The following is a 24978-nucleotide window of genomic DNA, read 5'->3' as shown; positions in this document are numbered from 1 at the left end:
AAGAATTTCTCTAGTCTAGCAGTATGGGCCAAAATATTCTTCATTCAGTTGAGGAATTCTTATACTGAAATAAAGGAAATGTTAACTGTAACTCAATTGGCTCTGTCAGTTCTTCTGTCTCCGTGTGGGTGCACAACAGATTGTCTTTGGAATACAGTCTGACCTGTTGTTTGCATGTCTTGTACTGACTTATATAAAAGTTGTCCTTAGGGTGGAAAAAAAAAATCCAAACCCAACCCTCTGGCTGCTGAGATTTGGTCAATAAGGAGGGGGAAAAAAAAAAAAAACAAAAACAAACCAAAAGGCAATTGGGGTTTGCCTGTAGAAAGACTGAAAAGTTTGCTTATCAGAACATGCAGGCTCTGAGCTTTCTAGAGAAAGCTCCTGGCTAAACCAAACCAAACTAAACCACTTCCTCCTGGATGGCTGTGGTGTAGCAATCACCCACTCTGAAATCAGATCAGGAAGTCTGAGGTTGCAGCAGTGTCCTTAGTTTGTAGCAAAGTGAAGCTTGCTAGCCAGCAGCATTCAGAAGTCATGGAAACATGCTTCTCAGATGCTTCTAAGATGCTGTGTAGCTGTTAGAAAGAGCAGATGACCTGAGAGAGCATGCCCCTGAAGCCAGTGAGTGTCTTCAGACAACTCTGAAGGAGTGGTAGGTCACTCTTTGTGGGTCCTTTCTTTCCTGGATCCTGCTGTAGAGGTGACTTATCTTCCAAACAAACAAAGACTTTAGTTCCCTTTGCTGCCATGCTTTGTTTTCATTTCAGATAGCCCTAGCTTCCCAGTAAGGATGCATCATGGAATTTGTTTCCATTGATGTCCTACAGCTGGGATTCTTAAACAAGAGATGCTCAAGTGAAACAAGGGGAAGTGGGAGGGTTAAATTTGCTTTTGGGTCTAGAAAAAAATTTGCCCTTCAGTTGCTTTTCTAAGTGCTGAAAGCACAACACCAACAGCACATCATTGTCTCCAGTGTGACTAAGGCTAAAGCTTGGCTTCCTAATGCTTAAGAAATGCTTTTGAGTGAGTAATAGAAGTGGTTTTGTAAGACTGAATGAGTTAATCAAGTGGGGTTTCTGAGGAAGAATTCTTTTCTTCATGGAAGTTGCACCTTGTTATCTAGAAGGGTCTGAAAAGGTGTGTGACTGGTGGAGGAGTTTGGAGCCTGTTCCAGTGTGGGTACCGTAAATGCATACATGTTAGCAACTTTGTCACTCAGAATTTCCAAACTCATTTTGAACCTTGAAACAGCAGGCAGGAAAAGCTTATCTGAGCTGGATCTAGGAGAGGAGAAGTCCTAGTGAAGCTGAAAAGCACAGAAGTGTGGCTGTTGTGCACTGTGCAGTTGCTAACACACAGTGAGTAGCATTTGAAACTTGCTTCTGCTCCGAGGTACCAGGTTTTACCTTGTCAAATTCTGATGCTGTAGCCCTTCAGGACATCCTTGAGCCAGGAGATATTTATAGGGAAGGAAAAAAGGCACCACCCCTTCCCCACCCCCAGATCTGAGCCACAAAGATGCTTTCATAGATCATCTTTTTAAAATGAAGACTTAATCCTAAGCCTTAAACAAAAAGTACATTTAATAACCAGGTCAACAGCTGATGAGGGCCAGTCTGGACAAGGAGAGCAGTTGCATTTTTATCTTCTGACTGTGGTAACTCCTTGAATTCTCAGATTGGATGAGAGCAGCCATTTATTTTCTGACCTAGAATTGCTGAACCTCTTTTTCCTTGGATTTACAGTTTAATGTTTTTGATGGCACTGGTGTTAACTGTTTGATTTTTGGAGCTGTCAAAGTAAGTAGAAAATTTTAAAGGGGGAGGGAAATAAATGTTTTCCTCAGGTGACTGGGTGGAGCAAACATCCATTGGCAGGGGGGGTGGACTGGATGAGCTTTCAAGGTCCCTTCCAACCCCTAATATTCTGTGATCCCCAGAAGTGTCTGATTTCACCCTCCCCTGTTTCTGTTAAACCCAGCATCATCTGAATTTTTGAATTCCAGGCTATCCTTTCCTGTGTGTGTAGCAGTACAGTTGGATGCCAACTCAATGGCAGTGCCGTTTTTGTCTTTAAATAAGTGAAATTTCAGCCATCCAGATGTGGAACTAAGGATACCATTTGCAAAGTTTTCACCCCTGTGACTCTAGAAATGTGTAGGCTGAGTGTGCAGAGCAGCTTGCATCCAACTGCAGGCCAGAGGGAATGAAGCATTGGCTCACATTCCTGCTGAGGTGTGTGGCTGGGACTGGCATCAGGTACCTGCTTGCCAAAAAAGTGCTTAACAAGTTGTTGTAGAGTTGAACTTGACATTCAGATGTGCTGAATGCTGCTGAATGTTTCCCTGTCAGTGCTTATCCACTGGGACCTTAGAGCTGCCTTCCACTACCTGAAGAGATCCTACAGGAAGGCTGCAGAGGGACTTTTCATCAGGGTGTCTGGAGACAGGAGAAGGGGGCATGATTTGAAGCTGAGGGAGAGCAGGGTTAGACTGGAGCTTAGGAAGAAATTCTTCAGTATGAGGGTGGTGAGACTCTGGAATAGGCTGTCCAGGGAGGTTGTGGATGCCTCCTCCCTGGGGCTGTTCAAGTCCAGGTTGGATGAGGCCTTGAGCAACTGAGTCTAGTTGGGATAGATCTCTGAGATCCCTTCCAACCTCAGCCGTTCTGTGAACCAGTGGTGCAATAAACTACCAAACTACTCAGTGTTGCAGCGAAGTCTTGCAGTAAGAAAGCATTTGAGAAGTGATTTTGTGCACAGTGTTTCTGCCAAATCATCTTCCTACCCCTGCCGCCCCTTGGTCTTTTTAGAGAGCTTCAGTCAAAAGGCAAAAATCAGAATACAAGCATAAAACCTCACAAAATGCATGGAGCTGACTCAGTTTGATTTCTTGTCATAACCTAGTGTCTTAATTCTTACTTTAAATGTATGGAGTTGTACGTTTCCTTCTCTTTTCTTACTCTGCCCAGCAGCCTCCACCAAAATTCTGTACCCAGCATCACCATGAGCAGGACCCTCTGTTACTCCATGAACAGTCCCTGTACCTCCTGGATCCCTTTTTGCACAAAACAGGGAGAAGTAGCTGGGGAAGCAGTCAAAAAAGAGTAAATCTTGTTGTATTTAGCAATTCAACCGTCAGCCAGTGTTCACTGGTGGCTGCTGGTGTCATCTGGCTTCATACAGATGCAAAACATCTTCATTCAGTGAAGGGTTGCTTTTGGAAGCATTATTCTGTAGTCTTTCTAAAAATAGATCAGTGCTCATCTGTAAGAATCCATGAAGCCCTTCTTTGGGTTATTGGGAACACGGAATTGTAGCTTCTGGTTCAAAAGAAAAGTCAAAATGCTTTGGGGCTACCAAGTGTGGATCTGCTGATTCCTGCCACCCCTGCAGACCTGAGGAACCACTGACAAAAGTTGTGTTACAAGGTGGATGATCAAAACCAGCTTGAGATGAGTTAGATGTGGCACTTGGTGACATGCTCTGGTGGTCATGGAGGTGTTGGGTAGAAGGTTGGACTTGATGATTTTAGAGGTCTTTTCCAACCTTAATGATTCTATGGTAGGTTAAGCTTGGACTTGATGATCTCAGAGGTCTTTTCCAACCTTTATGATTCTATATGAGAAGGCTCAATTCTTAATGATCCATTGCCACAATTTGTATCTCCTCACAGATAAAATCTAATGCTAAATCCAAGGAATTCACAGTCATGGCAAAATGTTGTCCCAGTTTGGTTCAGTAACAGATGTTTTTCCAGTGAGGAAGCTGTTGAGGACTTGGGAGGATGCAGTGATGTGTCCTTGCACGTTCCCTTCCAGTCCTACATATGTGAGTAGTGAGTAAGCACTGGGACAGGTCAGAAAGGAAGGATTGTCCTGGGAATCTGACTGAGTCTGCTCCTTCTGCAAGTTGCTGTATTCTCAGCCTCTGCAAGCCCTGAAATGAGTGCTGGCCCAGCCCGAGTAAAGAGCAAAGCTCCTCACGTTTTGCTTTTCAGGACATTTTTCCCACCTTTCACTTGTGTGCAGTTTGCAGTGGAAAGAGCTGGAAGGAGTTTGGTTGCTGGAACAGCAGCTGGGTGCTGAGCGGGTAGTGCAGTGTGAAAGCTTCTCCAGGCAAGTCCTCCCAAAATAATGGTGTGATTCAGTGACTGAAGGAAAAGGGGAAGGAAAGCCTGGCTGAGGTGTGAAGCTGGATGGTGCTTGTGGTGACACTGAGGTCAGCAGGAGAGGGGTAGCTTTTGTGCTGCAGCAGCGCTGATCGCTGCTGAGGAGTGAAGATAATGGTAGAGCTCTGGTACCATTTCGTTGCACAAACTGGTCACTTGCTGCAAGTCTGAAGCGAGCAGCCTTGGCCTTTTTTGCCCCTGAGTTTGCAGTCTTAAAAACGGTGGCGTGCTTTGATGGGAAAAAGAAATTGCTCAAAATGCAAACCAGAATAAACCGGCAATTGCTACAAATTGCTAATTAACTGGGTTTGCCACACTCATCAAAGTGTTGATTGCTTTGAACCTTGGCCTCAATATCAAAAGAGTTAATTACATGCAGTTTACTTTGCCAAGGAGATTATGTTGCAAAAGTCAGGACAAGACAAGCTCTGGCATGATCACAAGGGAAAGATTTACGTTTGTAACTCAATTAAAGCAAAAGAAAAAGTCTCCTAGAACCTGTGCTGGTTTCTGTGGGATGGTATGGTTTGGATCTTTGAGCTTCCAGTATGGAAGGTTGTGTTGGATTTTAGAGGTGGTCATGGTTTGTGTCAGCATGAGCTGATTTCCAGCAACTGTCTTGTAAATCATCTCCAGTTAGTGATTTGTTTCCATCTAAAGATGGTGTTGCTGTGACCCACAGCCGAGCCCCACTGCAGCTTGCTTGGGGCACAGAGATACTTTTCCCAACCATCTCATGCTCTACCTGTCATGAAGTTGTAAGTTCTCTCTGAGAAACATCAGAAGAAGGTTGTCTCAGCCTCTTCTGCACAGACCTGAAGGGACAGATGCTCATTTCACTTCCCTGGCTAGCCTTTCCAGGATAACTTCAGGAGCTGAGTTGATCTGTCTCTCTTCACAGAGAGAGCTTTCCCAAAAGGTGGTTGTGTAGAGCAGGGGTTCTCTGGAAAGAGAGGTGGCTGCTAGAGAGTTTTTCAACTTCTACATGGTGTAAAAAACCCAAAGTTAGGGTCACACTCTGAATTATCCTGGATAATGGAAAAATCAGAGTTTGGGATGCTTCCCTCTCCTAGAACAGGGAATCTGCTAAGCCCCCTAAAGTTAGCCAGTGTGAAAGTTCTCAGCTGATGGAGTGGGTGTGAGCTGTGCATGGGTTACACCTAAGGTGGGTGCTGGGTGTGCTGGCCAGACCTTTGGTTGTGGCAGAAGGCATCAGGAGATGTGCTCTGCAGTAGCAGCAGCCTGCATCAGGGGGAGAGGTCTGAATGCAGAGGAGCTGCAGCCAGCACGAGCAGCTACCCAGGTTTGGCTGTGCAGAGCAAAGCTGGTGGCTAACAGAACATTGGAGTTGAGAGGTGTGAGGCTCCTGACAGCTGCAAAGGAGAGATCTTGTAAGATCCTCTGTGGTAGCCACTCAGTTGATGAACTAAAGGTGCTCTGTTGGTCCTCCGTCTGTTGGTAGGTGCTTGAAACCCAGCACTGATCTATATCTGGTTGCCAAGTTTCATCTTGAAGGGGCTGCTGGAGTATTTGGGGTTTGTTGGTTGTGTTTGTGGTGTAGGGTTTGATTCTTGCCAGCACTGTTCCTTTTTGGCTCAGTCACCATGTGAGGTAATCAGAGGGCTTCTGCATTCATCCTGAGGCAGCAAATCTCAGTCCTGTAGGAAAATGTCAACTTCTGGTTCACAAATGGCTGGGATTTTGTGACCTGCATCTAAAGGGGGCTTTTGAAGAGCTGTCCCCTGCCCATAGGGTTACCTTTCCATGCAGAGGTCTGCATCCTTCATGTGAACATTTTAGACTGTATCAACCAAAGAAAAGCTAAGAAACCACAGCTTTGGAAGCAACCTTCTTCTCTTGTGACTGAATGGATTTGTCACTGAGTAGGTTCAGAAGCAGTGAGCTGGGAGGGAGGAGTGCTTCCCTCAAGGGCTAGACCATAGAGCTTTTGCTGCTGGAAAGAGACCATCTTAACTCTTAAGGTGTGCTGCAGAGCTGGCTTTTCTCAGGGTTTTAGCTACTTTGGTGTGGGGAAAAGAAAAGATGGGGGACAACTGTAATGCGAAATTACTAAAGGACTTTGCTTGTTTTGTTCCAGCAGAGAGTAATTGATTTCTTTTGAAGCAGGAAAGGAGTACAGATCTAAGGCCTTCCAGCTTGCTTATATTTTGTTTTCTCTTTTCTAAACATGGCTAATTTAGGCTAGTTGAAGCAGGAACATAATGAGGCACTAAAAATGTTAGAGCAGCGCACTGCTTACGCTAATTAATGTTCTGTGGGAACAGTTAAAGCAGAAGTAAGGACGTGTGTGAGCTCACTTAAGCCACAAGGGGAAAGGGGGTTGTGTTTTTGCTGAACTCTCAGGCTACCTTTCTCGGTCTCCCTCTCCCCAGCAGGAACTGCCTGTTCCTGGCCGTGCATTCAGCTCGTGTTTGCAGTCTGCTGTTTGACAGCTCCTTCCAGGGGACTGAGATTTCCTGGTGCCTGAGCAAAGCAGTGATTTTACACCTGATTTCCTTTAACTGCTTCTAAAGTAGCGGAGCAGAATCTCCAGATCACTGCAGTTGTAGAAATATTCAGTGGCATGGCGCAGGTCTGAAGGACTTTGACAGGCTGCATTTGCAGAGAGGAAATTCATTTGCCTGTTGCAAGTACACTGTGGGGGGGGGGGGGGAAGCCCCCCACAACCAACCAACAACTGTCAGTCTGCTCCCATTTACAAAATGTGTTCAGACAGGCCCAAGAAAAGCCAGGCTGAAGTGGAGGAACATGAGCAATGGTGAGAAGAAATCACTCCAAACCAGTGCTGCTAAAGGGAGGTTATAAAGGCTAATGCTAGACCTGGTTTAACTTTACATTTTTCTCTCTGATTGCAAAACAAATCACTTCTAATAAGTTTCCATATGGCATGGAGGTCAGCCAAGGGGGAGGTTGCACCTAGTAGTTGGTAGGCTGGGCCATTTCTAATAAAACATGTTTTGCCACAGAGAAATCAGAGATCCTGTAGCTGAAACAACAGGCAAATGCTTCATAGAAAGTGGGGAATCTGTATCCTGACAAACGGCTGTTGGCAGGATGAGCCCTGCAGTGATTTACAGTGGCTTTCAGAGACTTGGGGAGATCCTCACAGAACAGAAGAGAAGCAGTGAGGAAGAGCAGCACGTTGGTTTGCTTTGGATATTGTACTGAGGAGACTTGAAATGGGCTGTTGCCTTCAATCCTCATGTCCCATTTTTCAACAGCCTTTTTAAAGTACAGATTTAAAGGTTTAGGGAAGACCCACCAGAATTCTCTTAGGGCTGGCACCCAGAGAGTTGTCTTGGTGCTGGCACCCAGAGTTTGAAGGTATCCCTGTGTTGCTGTCTAGCTAACTGAGTTACAAAAGAGGTGGTAAATAAAATGCCACCTTGCAAAGCTTTGGTGGCTTCTTTTGGCTGCTGTTGAGTTGGTGATGGTTCCCTAGCCAAGGTGGTGAGGGGGATGGTTCCCTAGCCAAGCTCTGGTGAGCTTGATAGTTATGTAGTCCTGTGGATGGGACTTCCACAAGTGCATACTCTGCTTTTATTCAAGCTGCCTTTTTTTTTTTTTTTCTTTTTTTTGAGGTGAGGGAAACAAAACCAAAAGAGTGCAGCCTCCATCTGCTGGTCTGAATCGTGGCCTGTTTTCCTCCTTCAGTTGATAAATCTCTGCAAAACTGACCACCCCTGAGTGCTTTCTCTAACACCTCTCTTTAACCTTCAGATCTCGGATGGCCAAGGAGATGAGCGCTCCGAGTCTCCCTATGAAAGTGCGGACGAAGCTCAGACTGAAGTGTCCATATCATCCAAAAAGTCTGAGCGAGGAGCAGGAACAAAGAAAGAATATGTGTGTCAGGTGAGAGCATTAGCTGCCCAGAGCTGTGTTTCCTGAGCTTCCCTAGAAAAGCTCTTTTTGAATGTGATCATAGAATCCTGGAATGGTTTGGGTTGGAAGGGACCTTCAAGATCATCTAGCTCCACTTCCCCCTGGCATTGGCAGGGCTGCCTCCCACTAGACATGACAGTAGCAGGCCAGAAATAGGTTTAATGATACCTGAGATGTCTGTCAGCGACCAGGGTGCCATGCCAGTAAAAGGAATTCCTCATTCCTGGTGAATTCTTTTTTGTCTTGACTTGCTGCTTGAGTTTCCAGATCTCTAAGATAAACAGAGTTTGTGCCTGAGTGTTGCCAGGTAACTAGGGAAATGATAGAGAAGAGCTGCTCACTCCTCTGGTGATAAAGAGGAGCAAGTAAAGCCCAGTGGGCTTTGTGTTTCTGCGTTCAGCAGAGGTTGCAGTGGTGCCATGGCAGCAGCGTATGGCATGGGACCTGAAAGCTAAAAGCTTTCTTCTAAAGCATTCCAGAAGAACCCTTTGATTATGAAATGCTCAGCCAATACAAGAGGACAGCACAAATTGGCTTCCAGGAGACTGAGCAAGCAGTTTCCTTTCCATTGCTTGTGCATAGTGCTGATGAGGTTATTATCTATCTTGAAATGCTGTCCAGTCCCTTCAGCTCTGGCAGCATTATTGTTTTCAGTCCTGCATGTGGCACTGCTAACCAGACACAGAAATCTCCTAGTGCCACCTAGGTTAATGACCTTTTGCCAAGGAAGAGGAAAACAGGGATGCTTTTTAACCATACTCAGATGCCTCAGTGTGCACAAGGCAAAATTCTTAAAGCTTTTTTGTTCTTCTCTTTTTTCCTGCCAGGTTGTATCTCCTCATGAGCTGTAGCTCTGTGAGGGTTACTTCCAGCAGTTTAATGGCTTTGCCCCATTCCAGCTGTGAAGATAACTTGGAAAGTGATCTTTCACTTGTTATTACCTTTCACTTGTTCAGTTTGATTTCAACAAGGGGGAAAGAGATTTTTGAGGAGCAGTGTATTGAAAAGGAATAAACAGGGTTGGGGTTTTTTTTTTGTTTTCCACATGTGAGTTTTTGTTTAACATTCCCTGCCTTTGTGTTGTAAAAGCTGTGTGAAAAAACAGGTGATCTCCTGCTGTGTGAAGGACTTTGCTATCGAGCTTTTCATCTAAGCTGCCTTGGGCTCTCTGGAAGACCAGCAGGAAAATTCATTTGTAGTGAATGTACATCAGGCAAGTTTGTCCTTTTTTATTTAACAAACCAAACAAACCCCACGTTGTAGTTGCCCCATAATGCTGGTGTAGGAAATCCTCCTGGACAGAGTGTGTCTCTTTGGAGGAGCCATCTTTATCCCTTGGTGCCTGCCAGGCTGGGAGGTCACACAGTACCACTGGTTCAGAAAGCTCACTGTATTTTCATGAGAACTCTCTTCTAACTTGGCTGCTTCAGTCTGAATTCCATTGCTTTAATACCTGTGGAACATTTGCTCTCTGATTACAATTTAATCTGTCACAAAGACTTAAGAAATCCTAAGGAATAAAAGCAAATGAAGCATTTTAAGGCCTTTTCCAGTCCTTTGTGTGTCTATAGCAATCTTTTGCTTTTCCTATTAAGAGACTGCCTTATTGCTATTAATTTCAATTGATTTTAATCCTATAATAACTGCATGGAAATTCTTAATCTTAAAGCTGCAGATGAAAGATTTGTGTTCTTGCTCATAAGCTCAGGTCACTACACATGGTAAACTTTGTTGGAACAAGACTGCTTCAAAACAAAGCTTTTCCAAACAGCCCAGAGAGATTAGAGGTTGCTTGTCCTTGGTTTGTGAACCTGCTTCAAGTTTCACAGGATCCCAAAGCACCCAGTGACCTATTTCATTGCTTTAAAAATGAAATGAAACTCACAGTTGTCCTGAGGCTTATAAGTAGGAGTGTAAAAAGAGGTTGCTGAGGCTTTGGGTGGTGGTGTGTGCACTTCAACTGCAATGGGTTTGCACTGCAATTTGATTTTATCTGTAGCTGAGCAGGTTAATATTTAACACCGAAGATTTCAATCATCAAACACTAGATGTGTTGATCTGACTGCATCAAACACTAGATGTGAATTTGAGTTTGTTTAAGAGCACCAAACCCACCACAGAAAAGCAACTCCCCCACACGTAGCAAACCAACAGAAGTGTTTAAAATTCACCTGCTTGGATTGAAAACTGAGTTACATTCTTGTTGTTGTGTTCCTTTTTGTCCCCAGGTGTCCATACCTGTTTTGTGTGTAAAGAGAGGAAGGCAGATGTGAAGCGCTGCGTCGTGTCCCACTGTGGGAAGTTCTACCACGAAGCTTGTGTGAAAAAATTCCACCTGACTGTCTTTGAGAACAGGGGGTTTCGATGTCCTCTCCACAGCTGCCTGAGCTGTCATGTTAGTAACCCCTCACATCCACGAATTTCAAAAGGTAGTTTCATTTTATGTTCCTATGACTGATGAATTAAGTCTGTCTGTGGCGTGGGAGGGTAAGGAAGCTGCCCACATAGGAGCTGCTGGCTGCCATTTTTCAGGGGTGGGAGGACTTGTGATTGCCTCAGAAGTTATTTCAAAGGATAATGATTGAATAACTTTTAGTCAACCTTAGGTATTTACCCTGTTTGTGTTCTTTTTTCTTCATTAACTTTCAATTATCATAGGATTCTGTCTTAAGTGGCAAGAGGAAAGGAAGGACGCTGTTAAGAAACCCTTCTTCTAGGATCTGGAAACAAATATTTGGAGCATTATGTTGAATCAGATGATAGAATCCTAGAATGGTTTGGGTTGGAAAGGACTTTCAAGATCATCTAGTTCCAACCCCCTGCCATGGGCAGGGACACCTCCTACTAGAGCAGCTTGCTCAAGGCCTCATCCAAACTGGCCTTGAACACTGCCAGGCTTGGAGCCTCCACAGTTTCTCTGGGCAACCTGTTCCAGTGCCTCACCACCCTCCTAGGGAAGAATTTTTTCCTCATGTCTTATCTGAGTCCAGCTGCTTCCAGTTTAAAGCCATCACCCCTCATCCTGTCACTCCATGCCTGTGTACAAAGTCCCCTCCAGAATTATCTGTAGTTAACCACGTTAAATCTAGAATGCTTATGTGATGAGACAGGCTGAGCAGAGTGAGGGCAAGACCTGTGCATGCAGAACTGCTGCAGCAGGGCTCCCTGAATGTGGAGTCATTTGGTTCTTTGCACATTTTTAGCTTTGGCAACATCTGCAGACAAAATCAGACAACTGAGGAAAGCTTGTCTGCCCTGGTGTGCGTAGCTGGAGCCTTCACAGTTACAACCATAGAGTAATTAAGGTTGGAAAAGACCTCTAAGACCATCAAGGCCGGCCATCAACCCAACACCACCATGCCTACTGAATATGATAGTGTAAAAAAAGAACCACTTTGTTAATTCAGTATCACAGAATCATTAAGGTTGGAAAAAGACCTTTAAGATGATGGAGTCCAACCATAACCCAACTACCATGACCACTAAACTATATCCTGAAGCACCACATCTACAGCTGCTTGAACACCTCCAGGGATGGTGACTCCACCACTTCCATGGGCAGCCTGTTCCAGTCCCTGACCACTGTTGCAGCAAAGAAATCTTTCCTAATCTGTAACCTAAACCTCCCCTGGCAAAATTTCAGACCATTTCCTCTCATTCTATCACCTTACTAGGGAGAAGAGACCAACCCCCAACCTTACCACGACCTCCTCTCACGGAGTTGTAGACAGCAATGCAGTCTCCCCTCAGCCACCTTTTCTCCAGACAAAACAACCCCAATTCCCTCAGCTGCTCCTCACCAGCCCTATTTTCCAGACCCTTCACCAGCTTCACTGCCCTTTGAACCAGTCTTAATTGCTACAGGGAGTGTCACTAATTTAAAGGTGCTCTGATTTGAGTCGTAGAGTCACTAAATGCAGACTTTGAATGCATAACTGATATTTTCTGGCATTTGCATAGGCTACATCAGGTGACAGGTTGGGATTTGGGGTTTGTTTTGTTGTTGTTGTAGTTTTAGCTCAAATAATGACTCATTTTGTTCCCCAGTAACATGGCAGTGTTCTGCTTTGCTAGGAAAGATGATGCGTTGTGTCCGCTGTCCCGTCGCGTACCACGCCGGAGACGTGTGCATCGCGGCGGGGTGCGCCGTCATCGCTTCCAACAGCATTGTCTGTACCAACCATTTCACTGCCATGAAGGGGAAAAGCCATCACGCCCATGTCAATGTCAGCTGGTGCTTTGTGTGTTCCAAAGGTAACTCTTCGGCATCAAAACCCAGTGGCCAAAATGTTTTCTTCTTCAGTTTGCCTTTCGCTTTGCTGCTTTGCAGAGGGTCGCTCGAAACGTGGTGCTTCCTAGAATCCTAGGATGGGTTGGGTTGGGAGGGACCTTCAAGATCATCCAGTTCCAACCCCCCTGCCGTGGGCAAGGACGTCTTCCACTAGACCAGGTTGCTCAAGGCCTCATCCAGCCTGGCCTTGAACAACTCCAGGGAGGGGGCATCCACAACCTCCCTGTGCAACCTGTCTCACCACCCTTAGGTGAAAAGACCTCTAAGGTCATCGAGTCCAACTGTCAACCCAACACCACCATGGCCACTAAACCATGTCCCAAAGTGCCATGGCCACAGGTTTCTTGAACACCTCCAGGGATGGGGACTCCACCACCACCCTGGGCAGCCTGTTCCAATCCCTGACCACTCTGGCAGCAAAGAATTTTTTCCTAATCTCCAAACTAAACCTCCTCTGGCACAGTCTCACACCATTTCCACTTGTCTTATCACTTATCACTATGGAGAAGAGATAGACCCCCACTTAGCCCCAGCCTCCTTTCAGGGAGTTGCAGAGAGCAATGAGGTCTCCCCTCAGCCTCCTCTTCTCCAGACTAAACATCCCCAGTTCCCTTAGCTGCTCCTCATCAGACCTGTTCTCCAGACCTTTTGACAGCTTTGTTGCCTTTTGAATCAGTCTTACTGTTACTGGGAGTGTCACTAAGGGTATTGTGGTTTATGTTGTACACAGATTTCTTTCTTACTGACAACCCCAAAAGGCAGAGGGCTGGTTAAACTGCAGCAGTGCCAGTTTCCTTGATTTATGAACACATTCACATGCAGCAGAGCAGCTTTTAAGCTGCAGCTGACTTCCCACTTGATAAGTCATGGGGAAAACTCACCACCTCTTTCCCTCTCCCTGCCAGGAAAAACATGATAAGAGCAATGTGTGGTTGCTAACATTTAGCATGCAGTGAAATAAGAGTTAAGTTGTTGTCATTAAAGTGAAGCAAACAATCCTGATTTGCTGTGCATTGTTCTGCCTTTTTTTCTCAGTAGCTTCCTTGTTGGTTTGTGTGTCTTGCTAATCTGAGTCTGCCAGGCAGACTTACAGTGTCTGTCCACAACCAGTTTGTGTCTGTTGCAGGCCACCACGTGTTAACTGTTTCTTTTCCACCTGAACCTATCCTGTGTGTATCACGCTGCTTTGAAGGGGTTGGGATGCAGAGCTTTGTTTTTCATCTTGATGGTTTTCACCCTCTTTATTGTGTTTTGTTTCTCTCTCTGAAGGAGGAAGCTTGTTGTGCTGTGAGTCGTGCCCTGCAGCGTTTCACCCAGACTGTTTGAACATTGAAATGCCAGATGGGAGCTGGTACTGCAATGACTGCAGAGCAGGGAAGAAGCTCCATTTCCAGGATATTATTTGGGTTAAACTGGGAAATTACAGGTCTGGTGAACAGATTGATTTTTGGCTTGCATTATTGGCATGTTTAATTAAGGATCTTGCAGTGAGTTGCTTCTGTAGGCCAGCCTTGCTCCACACCAATCTCTCATTCCTCTGTGAACTAGGGACCCCAAATGCTTGAAAGCTTCAGGTTCACAGTCTTGGAGCCTGAGTGTTGCTCTCAATCAAGTCCTAATCCATACAAAACTCCTTGTAGTCTTCTGACACCATAGTATCACAGACTGGTTTGGGTTGAAGGGACTGTTCCAGCTCATCTAGTCCCACTCTCCTGCACTCCACAGGGACATCTGCAACTAGAGCAGGTTGTTTAGAGCCCCAGAAACCAGACCAGGTGGGGCACCTGCCACCTCTCTGGGCAGCCTGGACCAGTGTCTCACCAATTCTTTCTTCTCTCCAGTTTGAATCTCCTTCTTTTAGTTGAAAGCATCACCACTGCTCCTGTCACAACAGGCCCTGTTCAAAAGTCTGTCCCCAGCTTTCTTATTCAGCCCTTTTAAGCACTGAAAGGCCACCAGAAGGTCTCCCTGGAGCCTTCTCCAAGCTGAACAACCTCAACAGCCTGTCCTCCTAGAAGAGCAGGCTCCAGCCTTCAGATCATTTTTGTGGCTTCCATTGTATGAGCCTTCAACCCCTTTTGTTTCAGAGAGGACTTCAAATGCTGAAGCTGGTGTGTAACTGGCAGCTGGCTCAACTGCCACCTTGCAGGCTGGGAGATCAGCCACTCTGGTTGTCAGTGTTTCACCCTTCCTTGAGCTTTAAGTGAGACAGAGGTGGGTGAGGTTTATCCTGGGAAGCTCTTGATCTTTGACAATAACAGCAAGGCTTGTTGATAATGGTTCTGCCAACCAGATGCAAGCAGCTTGATGTCTGTGTCTCCTTGCAGGCAGGAGAAAGTCCCATGAAGTCTTCTCCTGTTGCCTAGTGGGGTGGGGGGAGGGTTTTAAATCCACTTGGATCTTGGAAATAGCTATCAGTTACTGCTGTTGAGGGTGATTTTGTTCAAGTGTCTTTTGTAACTAAAAATGCTGTGGTGTTTTTTTGTTGGGTTTTTTTTTTTTTCATTTGTCCTTCTGTGCTAGATGGTGGCCTGCAGAAGTTTGCCATCCGAAAAACGTTCCCCCAAATATCCAGAAAATGAAGCATGAAATTGGAGAGTTTCCTGTGTTTTTCTTTGGTTCCAAGGATTACTACTGGACACACCAAGCACGGGTGTTCCCCTATATGGAGGGAGACAGAGGGAGTAGATACCAGGGGATCAAAGGAATTGGAAAAGTCTTCAAAAATGGTACACAACTAAAAATAACAAAATGAATCTTTTCATATTCGTGGTTATATTTTCCTTCACACATCACTTTGGGACTGTTTTGTGCATTTCTTTTACAATATTGAAGTTTAAAAAGTGATTTGTTTGTGCTGGCAGCAGTCACTAAAGATTTACCTTCATGTCTTGTAAAGAACTAGTAGCTCATTGGGATTATTTCTGATGATTCTGCTGTTTGGGAAAGGAAATTTTAAGTGTAGCTGGGAGAGAGAATAGAACAGATCCATCTGTTAGGAGTACTAACACTGCAGAAGCATTGTTAGCAAGAAAATTGAATGATGGGACTAGGATATAGGAGGTGAATCTTTGCTTAACACAAAGAATCATAGAATTGTTTGGATTGGGAAAAAACCTCCAAGATCATCGAGTCCAACCATCAACCCAACACCACCATGTCCCCAGGTTTCTTGAACATCTCCAGGGATAGTAACTCTACCACCTCCCTGGACAGTCTGATCCAATCTCTGACCACTCTGGCAGCAAAGAAGTTTTTCCTAATCTTCAACTTAACCCTCCCCTGGCACAATTCCAGGCCATTTCCTATTGTTCTATAACCTGATACTAGGGAGAAGAGACCAACCCCCACCTGACTCCAACCTCTTTTCAGGGAGTTGTAGAGAGCAAATGAGGTCTCCCCTCAGCTTATTTTTCTCCAGGCTGAACACCCCCAGTTCCCTCAGCTGCTCCTCACCAGACCTGTTTCTCCACACCCTTCCTCAGCTTTGTTGCACTTCTTTCCAGCACCTCAGTGTCCTTGTAGTGAGAGGCCCAAACCTGAACCCAGTACTCAAGGTGTAGCCTCACCAGTGCTGAGTACAAGAGGACAATCCCTTCCCTGGTCCTGCTGGCCATACTGTTGCTGATTCAGGTCTTGGCTACTTGAGCACACTGCTGGCTGGGAATGTGCAAGTCAAGCTGGGGGGGGATGAATCCTCTTTGTGGCATTTCTGTTGATACAACAATCTTTTGTAGCTTTGCAAGAGGCTGAAGCTCGATTTCGAGAAATAAAGCTGCAGCGAGAAGCCAAAGAAACGCAAGAGAGTGAACGTAAACCTCCACCATACAAGCACATCAAGGTAAAGCTGGAGGAGATTACTCTGGATGCTAAGCCTCATGCAGCACTGGAGAGGATGTGCTGCATGGTGAGATGGGGAGGAGAGGGTGTAATGACTTCTACAGCCAGGATGTTGTCCCAGATCTGGGTTCCTTACCCAGCCTGCAAAATCCAGGCTACACACAGAGTCCTGATAGTTGGGTTCTTCCAGTTCTGAGCAGAGAAGGGTGCTGGGTGGGGATCCACAAAGCCAGCACACCAGTTACAATTCACAGCATGTGTTTACAGTGAAGTGTAGTAGCTACATCTGATGTCCACACACACTAAGTAGCCACGGGTTAGTTGCTTTCTTCCTTCCTCTTCAATTCACCAGGCATGCTCAGAGGGTGAGGGGCTTCTTTAGCTAGGAGATGTGGGGTTTTCACATTACAATGATATTATAATGATGCAATTCAATCTCAAGTCCACCAGTTTGGGGGACTTGGAGGACTTTTCAAAACAATACTAATCTTCATGGAGATACATCCTCAAAATGTTGTTCCAGAGCTAATTATCTCAGCACATTCCTATATCAGTGTGACTTTAAACCACCCATCACCTTCTCCTCTTTCTGAGTCTAGCTTATCTTGTGGTTACCAAGCTTGTATCATCTTTAATATCATACAGAATCATAGGGATGTTTTGGTTGGAAAAGATGTTAAAGATCATCAGGTCTAACCATCAGCCAAACACTACCATACCCATTAAACCATGTCCTGAAGTGAAAACAGTTTATCACCAAGACAGATTCACAGAATGCATTGAGTTGGAAGGGACCCTCAAAGGTCATCTTGTCCAACCTGGTTTCAAACAGGCCTGGTTTCAAGACATGTCAGCCAAACTGTGACCAACCATTTATCAATGAGATGATGAGGAAATTTTCTTTCTACTGGAATATCTTGTGGTAGTTTTAGGCTGTACCTTTAAAATTTTCCACAGATCTTGAACAGAAAGTAGTGAAAGGTAAATAAGTCACTATTGGGTGTAAAAAAGGAAAATAATGATAATTCTAAACAATCCCCTTGGTGAGATATCTACCATAAGAATTAGCTGGGTAAGCTTTCTGGCTGTCTTTTGTCTTCCTCGCTCTGTGAGACACTCACTCACTTCTCCTTGACCTTGGCTGCATTGTTTTGCTAAGTTCTAACATCTCTCTGCTTTTTCACTTGTCCCTTTGTGTCCAAAGGGGCAAAGAGGGGGGCAGGGAGTGGGAAGCTATTAGCAGCTCCCCTGGTTTTTGGCCAGGGGGGTTCTTGTGCTGTTTATAAATTGTAAATACTGTATATTTTGTACATATTCATTGCATTTTATTGCAGATTGTAGTTTTTGCTTGTAAATACAGCTTCATTTGCTTCCAACTGGGCTGGGCTGGCAAATTTAATGTTGGGGGTGGGGAAATTTTCAATCCACCACACATCTAGTGTTGGAAAACCGAATCGGTAACCACTCTAATAGCTCTTACAGTAAAGCCAAGTGTTCCAAAAAAGTGACTTTTGAACTATTTTAATGTATTGCTCAGGTGAATAAACCTTGTGGAAAAGTGCAGATCTACACTGCTGACATTTCTGAGATCCCCAAGTGCAACTGCAAACCCACAGATGAAAACCCTTGTGGCTTTGACTCCGAGTGCCTAAATCGGATGCTGATGTACGAATGCCACCCCCAAGTGTGCCCAGCAGGAGAACGCTGCCAAAACCAATGCTTCACAAAGAGGCAGTACCCTGAGACCAAGATCATCAAAACCGACGGGAAGGGCTGGGGTCTGGTGGCTAAGAGGGACATCAAAAAGGTAAGGATCATTCCTGCCTGGCAGAGGAGAGTTTGGTGCCTTGTGCAGTTGTTTGTGGTTTGCTGCATACTTTACTAGTGATGCTTGGTGTCTTTCAGGGAGAGTTTGTCAATGAGTACGTGGGTGAGCTGATTGATGAAGAGGAGTGCATGGCAAGGATCAAGTATGCACATGAAAATGACATTACCCACTTCTATATGCTTACAATTGATAAGGTACAGTATTTTACTTCTTTCCCCCCCCCATTATTTAACATTATCTTGATCTCTATATCCCTGCAATTGATAAGGTACAGTATTTTACTTCTTTTTTATTTTCCTTCCCCCATTATTTAATCATTATCTTGATCTCTATATCCTTGCAATTGATAAGGTACAGTATTTTACTACTGGTTTTTTCCTTCCCCCATTATTTAACATTATCTTGATCTCTATATCCCTGCAATTGATAAGGTACAGTATTTTACTTTTTTTTTCCCTTCCCCCATTATTTAATCATAACATTATCTTGATCTCTATATCCTTACAATTGATAAGGTACAGTATTTTACTTCTTTTTTCCCCCCATTATTTAACATTATCTTGATCTCTATATCCTTGCAATTGATAAGGTACAGTATTTTACTTCTTTTTTTTTCCTTCCCCCATTATTTAATCATAACATTATCTTGATCTCTATATCCTTACAATTGATAAGGTACAGTATTTTACTTCTTTTTTTCCCCCCATTATTTAACATTATCTTGATCTCTATATCCTTGCAATTGATAAGGTACAGTATTTTACTTCTTTTTTTCCCCCCATTATTTAACATTATCTTGATCTCTATATCCTTGCAATTGATAAGGTACAGTATTTTACTTCTTTTTTTTTTTCCCTGCGCCCATTATTTAATTATAACATTATTTTGATCTCTTTTCCTTCTGTCAATCACATTTGGTAGGGCACTTTTCTACCTTTGATGTTCCCCAGCTAAATTTAGATCAGAGGAAATTCTTCTCCAGGAGGGTGGTGAGGCACTGAAACAGGTTGCCTAGAGAAGTTGTGGAGGCTCCAAGCCTGGCAGTGTTTAAAGGCAGGTTGGATGGGGCCTTGAGCAAGCTGATCTGGTAGGAGGTGCCCCTGCCTATGGTAGGGGATTGGAACTAGATGGTCTTTGAGGTCCCTTCCAACCCAAACCATTCTAGGATTTTATGGACAGAACACATGTTTGACTCTTGCTGTAGTCAATAAATGCTCAGTGTGGTTCTGTCCTGCAGAAATGCCTGTGCCATGGTGAGCTGAGCTGCACATTCATTTGGAATGGCTGGATGTAGGTGCACATGGGCATCACAACTGTACATGTGCATTACAAAAATCAGTTAGGAGGAAGCTGCGATTTAAAAAGGTCGTAGCTAAGCAAAGGGTTCTTCAGCAGCTCTGCAAAGAAACACAGCTCAGACTATTTCAAGACTTCGTTTTGTTCGTATTTGGTATGTTTGGTGGAGATAGAAATTAAAAGACAGTTGTGTACAGGGATAGGGTTGGGGTTTTTTGAGTTTACCAACAGCTTGAGTTTAAACTGGGCTGATTTGGGCAAATCAAGCTGGTGAGAAACTGGTAAGCTCTGCAAGTTACCATACAGTGAGCTGGTAAATACCACAGCAGGGTGTTTGTTAATGCACCACAACTTTGTGAACCCACAGTACAAGCTAAATGGACTCATTTTGAGTTCTGAGGCTGTCTGGAGGGGACGGGGTTCTTTAAGCTGACCCACCACAGTGCTCACAAGAACACTTCTCCTGCCACGTGGCAGTGATGGGTGCTGGCAAAACGTGAGCTAGAGCATGAGTATTGCTTTGGGAGTGTCACATTCCAGACCACGTGAGACACTACAGTTTTCAATACAACATCTACCACCAGTTTGCTTACATGCTCCTGGGTAGCAACACCATGTCTGGTTTGAGTCCAGCCACTGAATCAGTTATGGAATTTATGCTGATCGAGGCTGGGTGTCAGGAGGATGGGACCAAGCTTTGTCCACAGTGCCCAGAGAAAGGACAAAGGGTGAGAGACATCAAGGCTGGGTGTCAGGAGGATGGGACCAAGCTTTGTCCACAGTGCCCAGAGAAAGGACAAAGGGTGAGAGACATCAAGGCTGGGTGTCAGGAGGATGGGACCAAGCTTTGTCCACAGTGCCCAGAGAAAGGACAAAGGGTGAGAGGCATCAAGGCTGGGTGTCAGGAGGATGGGACCAAGCTTTGTCCAGCAGTGCTCAGAGAAAGGACAAAGGGTGAGAGGCATCAAGGCTGGGTGTCAGGAGGATGGGACCAAGCTTTGTCCAGCAGTGCCCAGAGAAAGGACAAGGGGTAATGGGCACAAACTTGAACATAAGCTCCACCTAAACGTGAGGAGGAACTTCTTTAATGTAAGGGTGACAGAGCACTGGAAAAGGCTGCCAGAGGGGCTGTGGAGTCTCCTTCTCTTGAGTCATTCCAAGTCCATCTGGATGCGTTCCTTTGTGACCTTCTCTAGGTGAACCTGCTATGGCATGGGGGTTGGACTCGATGATCTCCTGAGGTCACTTCCAACTCCTAACATTCTGGGATTTTGTGAATTTATTAAATTTTGCCTTGGGAGGGAGGGAGAAAGCCCACTCAGTGTGTTGCTGGTTTGCTCTCCAGGACCGTATCATTGACGCTGGCCCCAAAGGAAACTACTCACGGTTCATGAATCACAGCTGCCAACCAAATTGTGAGACTCTCAAGTGGACAGTCCATGGAGACACCCGGGTCGGCCTCTTCGCTGTCTGTGACATCCCTGCAGGTAGAGCAGCTTCCTGCTTTGGCTTCATTCCCTCAGCTGAGCCTTTGGCACGTTAGGGGTGGTCATGGTTTAACTGATACATGGCAGTGAAGGTGATCGGAGGGCTGGAGCACCTCCCCTGTGGGGACAGGCTGAGGGAGTTGGGGTTGTTCAGCCTGGAGAAGGCTGCAGGGAGACCTTAGAGCAGCCTTCAGTACCTGAAACGGGCTACAGAAGAGCTGGGGAGGGACTTTTTATAAGGCCTTGTACTGATAGGATGAAAGGCAATGGCTTTGCACTTGAGGAAGGCAGGTTTAGTCTTGGGATTAGGAAGAAATTCTTGACAGTGAGGGTGATGAGGCACTGGAACAGGTTGCCCAGGGAGGTTGTAGATGCCCCCTTCTTGGAGGTGTTCAAAGCCAGGTTGGATGAGGCCTTGAGCAACCTGGGCTCAAGTCTCTGGCAATGGCTGAGGGGTTGGAATTAGATGATCTTGAAGGTCCCTTCCAACCCAAACCATTCTATGAATGGTCATGGTTTAACTAATTCAGTGCAGAGATCTTTCTCTAGAGCTCAGAACACCACAGAGATGCTTCATGGTCTTTTACTTTATTAATAGAGTCCCATGACTGCTTTTTGTTACTTCTAGGGGAACACCAAAGAGCTCCTCATGAGTGTCCTTGCACTCACTTTGTGTTGTAGAGATCTCAAACAGTACTTCTGCCTCTTTACAAGTGAAGATAATAAGCTCACGGTGTGGATGTAGGAGGCTGTTTAAAAGTCTCTCTGTTCTGGTTTGTCTGCACACCCCTATCTGCCTACCCATAGCTGTGTAGATACAGAGGTACATCGTGTGTGTGTAGACCAGACACATGCACAGTTTTGTGAATTCCAACTAATGTCTTAGGGGATGGAGTGACCATCCCTGGAGGTATTCAAAGACACGTGGATGTGGCGCTGAGGGATGTGGGTTAGTGGCTGCAGTTTATCAGCAGGGGTGGGATTCTGAGTTCTAGCTGAGCAGTTGGATTTGATGATGTCAGAGGTCTCTTCCAACCTCAACTGTTCCATGATTCTATAACAAAATTGCTCAAGCTGATGCTGTCCTGGCATCTAGCTAACCACTATCAGTGCTTGTGAGCAGTAAAGAAGGGGAGAATCCTGTGCTAACAGATCAGCAAGCAAGTACAAAACCAGAACTGGGGTTGTGAAACCTTCACTTGTTTGTCATCGTGTTGATAGCCTCTGTTGCTTTTGTCCTTCATAACAAAAGGGTCTGTCTTCTCTCCCTCAGGGACAGAGCTGACTTTTAATTACAACCTTGACTGTCTGGGCAATGAAAAAACAGTCTGCAAATGTGGTGCCCCAAACTGCAGTGGATTTCTTGGAGACAGACCAAAGGCAAGTAATAATCCATCAAGATTTGATGGTGTCTTGTCTATTAACCTGGAGTTTTTTCCTTTTGGCACCCTCTCAGCGGATCAGTTTTTGTGTTAGGATAAAGGGTTAATGATGCTTGGAGAGATGCTAGCTGTCCTCTGAGGAAATGCTTAGCTGTTTCCTTGGCTGGCAAGATGGAAAACATTCAACCAAACACAACTTTGGTGCTAAAGAATGTATTTTTATGCTGTCATAGTTTTTATCAGCACAGATGGGTATGGTGAGGCACAGGACAGCTCTGCACCAAGCCATACTTTGCTTGTCCACATGGTCTGCCAGGAGTGCCAGCGGTTTTCCTAGGCCCTGTAGAATTTTTCCCCTTGCAAAACTGACACTGACAGGTTTGCATCTGAACTCTTTCAGAATTCTTCCACTAATGCCTCAGAAGAGAAAGGCAAAAAGACCAAAAAGAGAACAAGGAGACGCAGAACGAAAAACGAAGGGAAGAAGGAGTCTGAGGATGATTGTTTCCGCTGTGGGGATGGAGGCCAGCTGGTGCTGTGTGACAGGAAATCCTGCACTAAGGCTTATCACCTCTCCTGCCTTGGCCTGGTGAAACGTCCTTTTGGTGAGTCAGCTTGCCTCTTATGGACAGACACAACCTGTGCAGGTACCTCACCTCTTGCTCTAAAACCCTGTCCAGAGTGGCCTCTGGAGAACATTGGCTGTGTGTGGTGAGAGCTTCCTGCATCATAGGAGCTCTTCAGTATGGAGATCAGCAGTGGCCTTTCTCCTGCCTCTCTGAAGAGCCTTTTGTGTTACAGCTGTAGGGAACTGAGTGCAGCACTGGGCAGGAGTACTGTGGCCCTGTCACAGGAACCTTGATTCTATCTAAGAAATGCATGAAGCCAGTTGAGTTCAAGCCAAAAGAGTAGCAGCAGCATCTGGAACAAGGCAAGCAGGAGAATGTTAAGGGCAGCAGGAGTTAGCTGGTTCCAGTCAGCAATGTCAGGTTTAATCTGGACATTAGGAAGAAATTCTTTACTCTGAGGGTGGTGAGGCACTGGCACAGGCTGCCCAGAGAAATTGTAATACCTTATCCCTGGAAGTGTTTCAGACCAGGCTGGATGGCACCTTGAGCAACCTGGTTAAGTAGGGGAGGTGTTCTTGCCCATGGCAAGGGATTGGAATTTGATCTTGAAGTTTCCCGTCAAGCCAAACCATTCCAGGAGTCTATGAGATGGGAAGTGGAACAGACAAAGCTTGCTCTTCCAGGAATGAGTGCAGCTATGACTGGTGAAAAAAGCTGGGACAGAAGAGCATCCGTAGGCAAAGCAGCCCAGATGTCCCGGAGCAAAACCTGAAACAGGCAGTAGTTGGCTGGGTGTTTGCATGCTCTACAAGCCTGGAAGTTCTGTAAAATGCTAGTGAGTAAAGCCTGAGTAATTTCTTCTAGCTGGACTCGATGTATTTAAATGAAATGATGTCAAGTGTCCAGCCCTGGAAGCATTCAGAGGCAGGCTGCTTGGGGCCTTAAGGAAGCTGGCCTATGGCAGGGGCTTGGAACTAGGTGATCTCAAAGGTCCCTTCCAACCCAGACCATTCTAGGATTCTGTGTAGTCTGCTACTTCCTGCTGTGAGTTGAGCTTTAGAAGTCTGATGAAGCATTTTGATCTGAGAGGAGCTGCAGCAGTTGCTCCCTCATCTCGCTCTGTTGTGCTTTGTTCAGCTGCTGGAGCGCAAAGCTTTGAAAGCCAACCCCAGGTTTTACCCCCCTGTAATGAGCTGTTTGTTTTTGATGGCAGGAAAGTGGGAGTGTCCCTGGCACCACTGTGATGTTTGTGGCAAGCCTTCTGTCTCTTTCTGCCACTTCTGCCCAAACTCTTTCTGCAAGGAACACCAAGATGGGACAGTACTAAACTCCACACTGAACGGACAGTTATGCTGCTCGGAACACGTTCTTGGGGTGGATTCTGTTGAAACTCAGAAGACTGAGAGACCCCGGAAAAAACTGAACAAGTTGAAGCCCAAGAGAAAGAGGAACAGATGGATGAGAGCTGAATGCAAATAATCATGGACTGCAGTTCCTGCTGCCAACACTATCTTGTAGATAAGTTGTGAATATGACCAGGGAAGGACACAATTTTACATATATTCTGTAAAGGTTACATGGGGAGGGAGTGGGAGGGAGGGAAGGAATTGGGGAGGGGGGGGGGTTGTTTTGTTTTGATGAATCCACTGAGCCAACCACAGCAGTCTTCTGCTGCTTCTGCACTGATAAGGAACTGCATAGTTCAGAGCATTTCAGGACAAGCCAAACTGATTCTCCTCAGCATTACAGTTACACTTGAATCGTGAACGAATGTAAAACCTGCCCCCCAAAAGGCATGCAGCTTGGAGGTGGCTTAAAGTCAGCCCAGGGAGGTGTAAGCATAGGGGTTTGAGATTAGTCTTTGTCTACCACCAGTAATTTAGTGTATCCTTGAAAGAAGTTTGTAGCTCTCAAGTCCTTTTAGCTAAGAGGTCCTTTCAGACTTCCTACCTAAAGGACAGGGTAAGTCCTTTTAGGTAAGGAATAGCTTGGTCTGTGGTCCCAAAGAGATTTGCTTGCCCTGTGTGTTTTGGAGCAAGTGCTTGAATGCCACCCATCAGCCAGCTGTGTCCCTGGCTGTCACCACACATGTGACCATTTCTTTCTGCTATTAGCTCTTCCCCAGTCTTTTTTAAACAGAGATGGTTTTAAATACCCTGCCCCCAGGAAGTGCAGAGTGGTGGGAAAGGCACAGCCTGTACCAGGGAGAGG

At 45.4% G+C, this 24978-nt stretch overlaps 1 protein-coding gene and 1 non-coding gene across 2 annotated transcripts in view; both read left to right on the top strand.

Moving 5' to 3' along the window:
- The window catches only part of NSD2 (nuclear receptor binding SET domain protein 2), a 58236-nt gene extending 33990 nt beyond the window's left edge, over window positions 1-24246 (top strand). The window contains exons 10-22 of the mRNA XM_054391503.1: window positions 7913-8044; window positions 9164-9287; window positions 10303-10503; window positions 12149-12328; window positions 13635-13791; window positions 14889-15094; window positions 16103-16206; window positions 17743-18012; window positions 18111-18227; window positions 20675-20816; window positions 22090-22196; window positions 22599-22803; window positions 23981-24246. Of these exons, the coding sequence (XP_054247478.1) occupies window positions 7913-8044; window positions 9164-9287; window positions 10303-10503; window positions 12149-12328; window positions 13635-13791; window positions 14889-15094; window positions 16103-16206; window positions 17743-18012; window positions 18111-18227; window positions 20675-20816; window positions 22090-22196; window positions 22599-22803; window positions 23981-24246 (2211 nt within the window). The remainder of the gene's footprint in view (window positions 1-7912; window positions 8045-9163; window positions 9288-10302; window positions 10504-12148; window positions 12329-13634; window positions 13792-14888; window positions 15095-16102; window positions 16207-17742; window positions 18013-18110; window positions 18228-20674; window positions 20817-22089; window positions 22197-22598; window positions 22804-23980) is intronic.
- On the top strand, window positions 19772-19902 carry LOC128974944 (small Cajal body-specific RNA 23). The gene has a single exon (XR_008489323.1). It is a non-coding gene; the product is annotated as a small Cajal body-specific RNA 23 (non-coding RNA).
- Window positions 24247-24978: the final 732 nt, after the last annotated feature.

This window comes from Indicator indicator, chromosome 23 (assembly GCF_027791375.1).
Source record: "Indicator indicator isolate 239-I01 chromosome 23, UM_Iind_1.1, whole genome shotgun sequence".
Taxonomy (NCBI): Eukaryota; Metazoa; Chordata; class Aves; order Piciformes; family Indicatoridae; genus Indicator; species Indicator indicator.
This window is presented reverse-complemented; position numbering and strand designations above follow the sequence as displayed.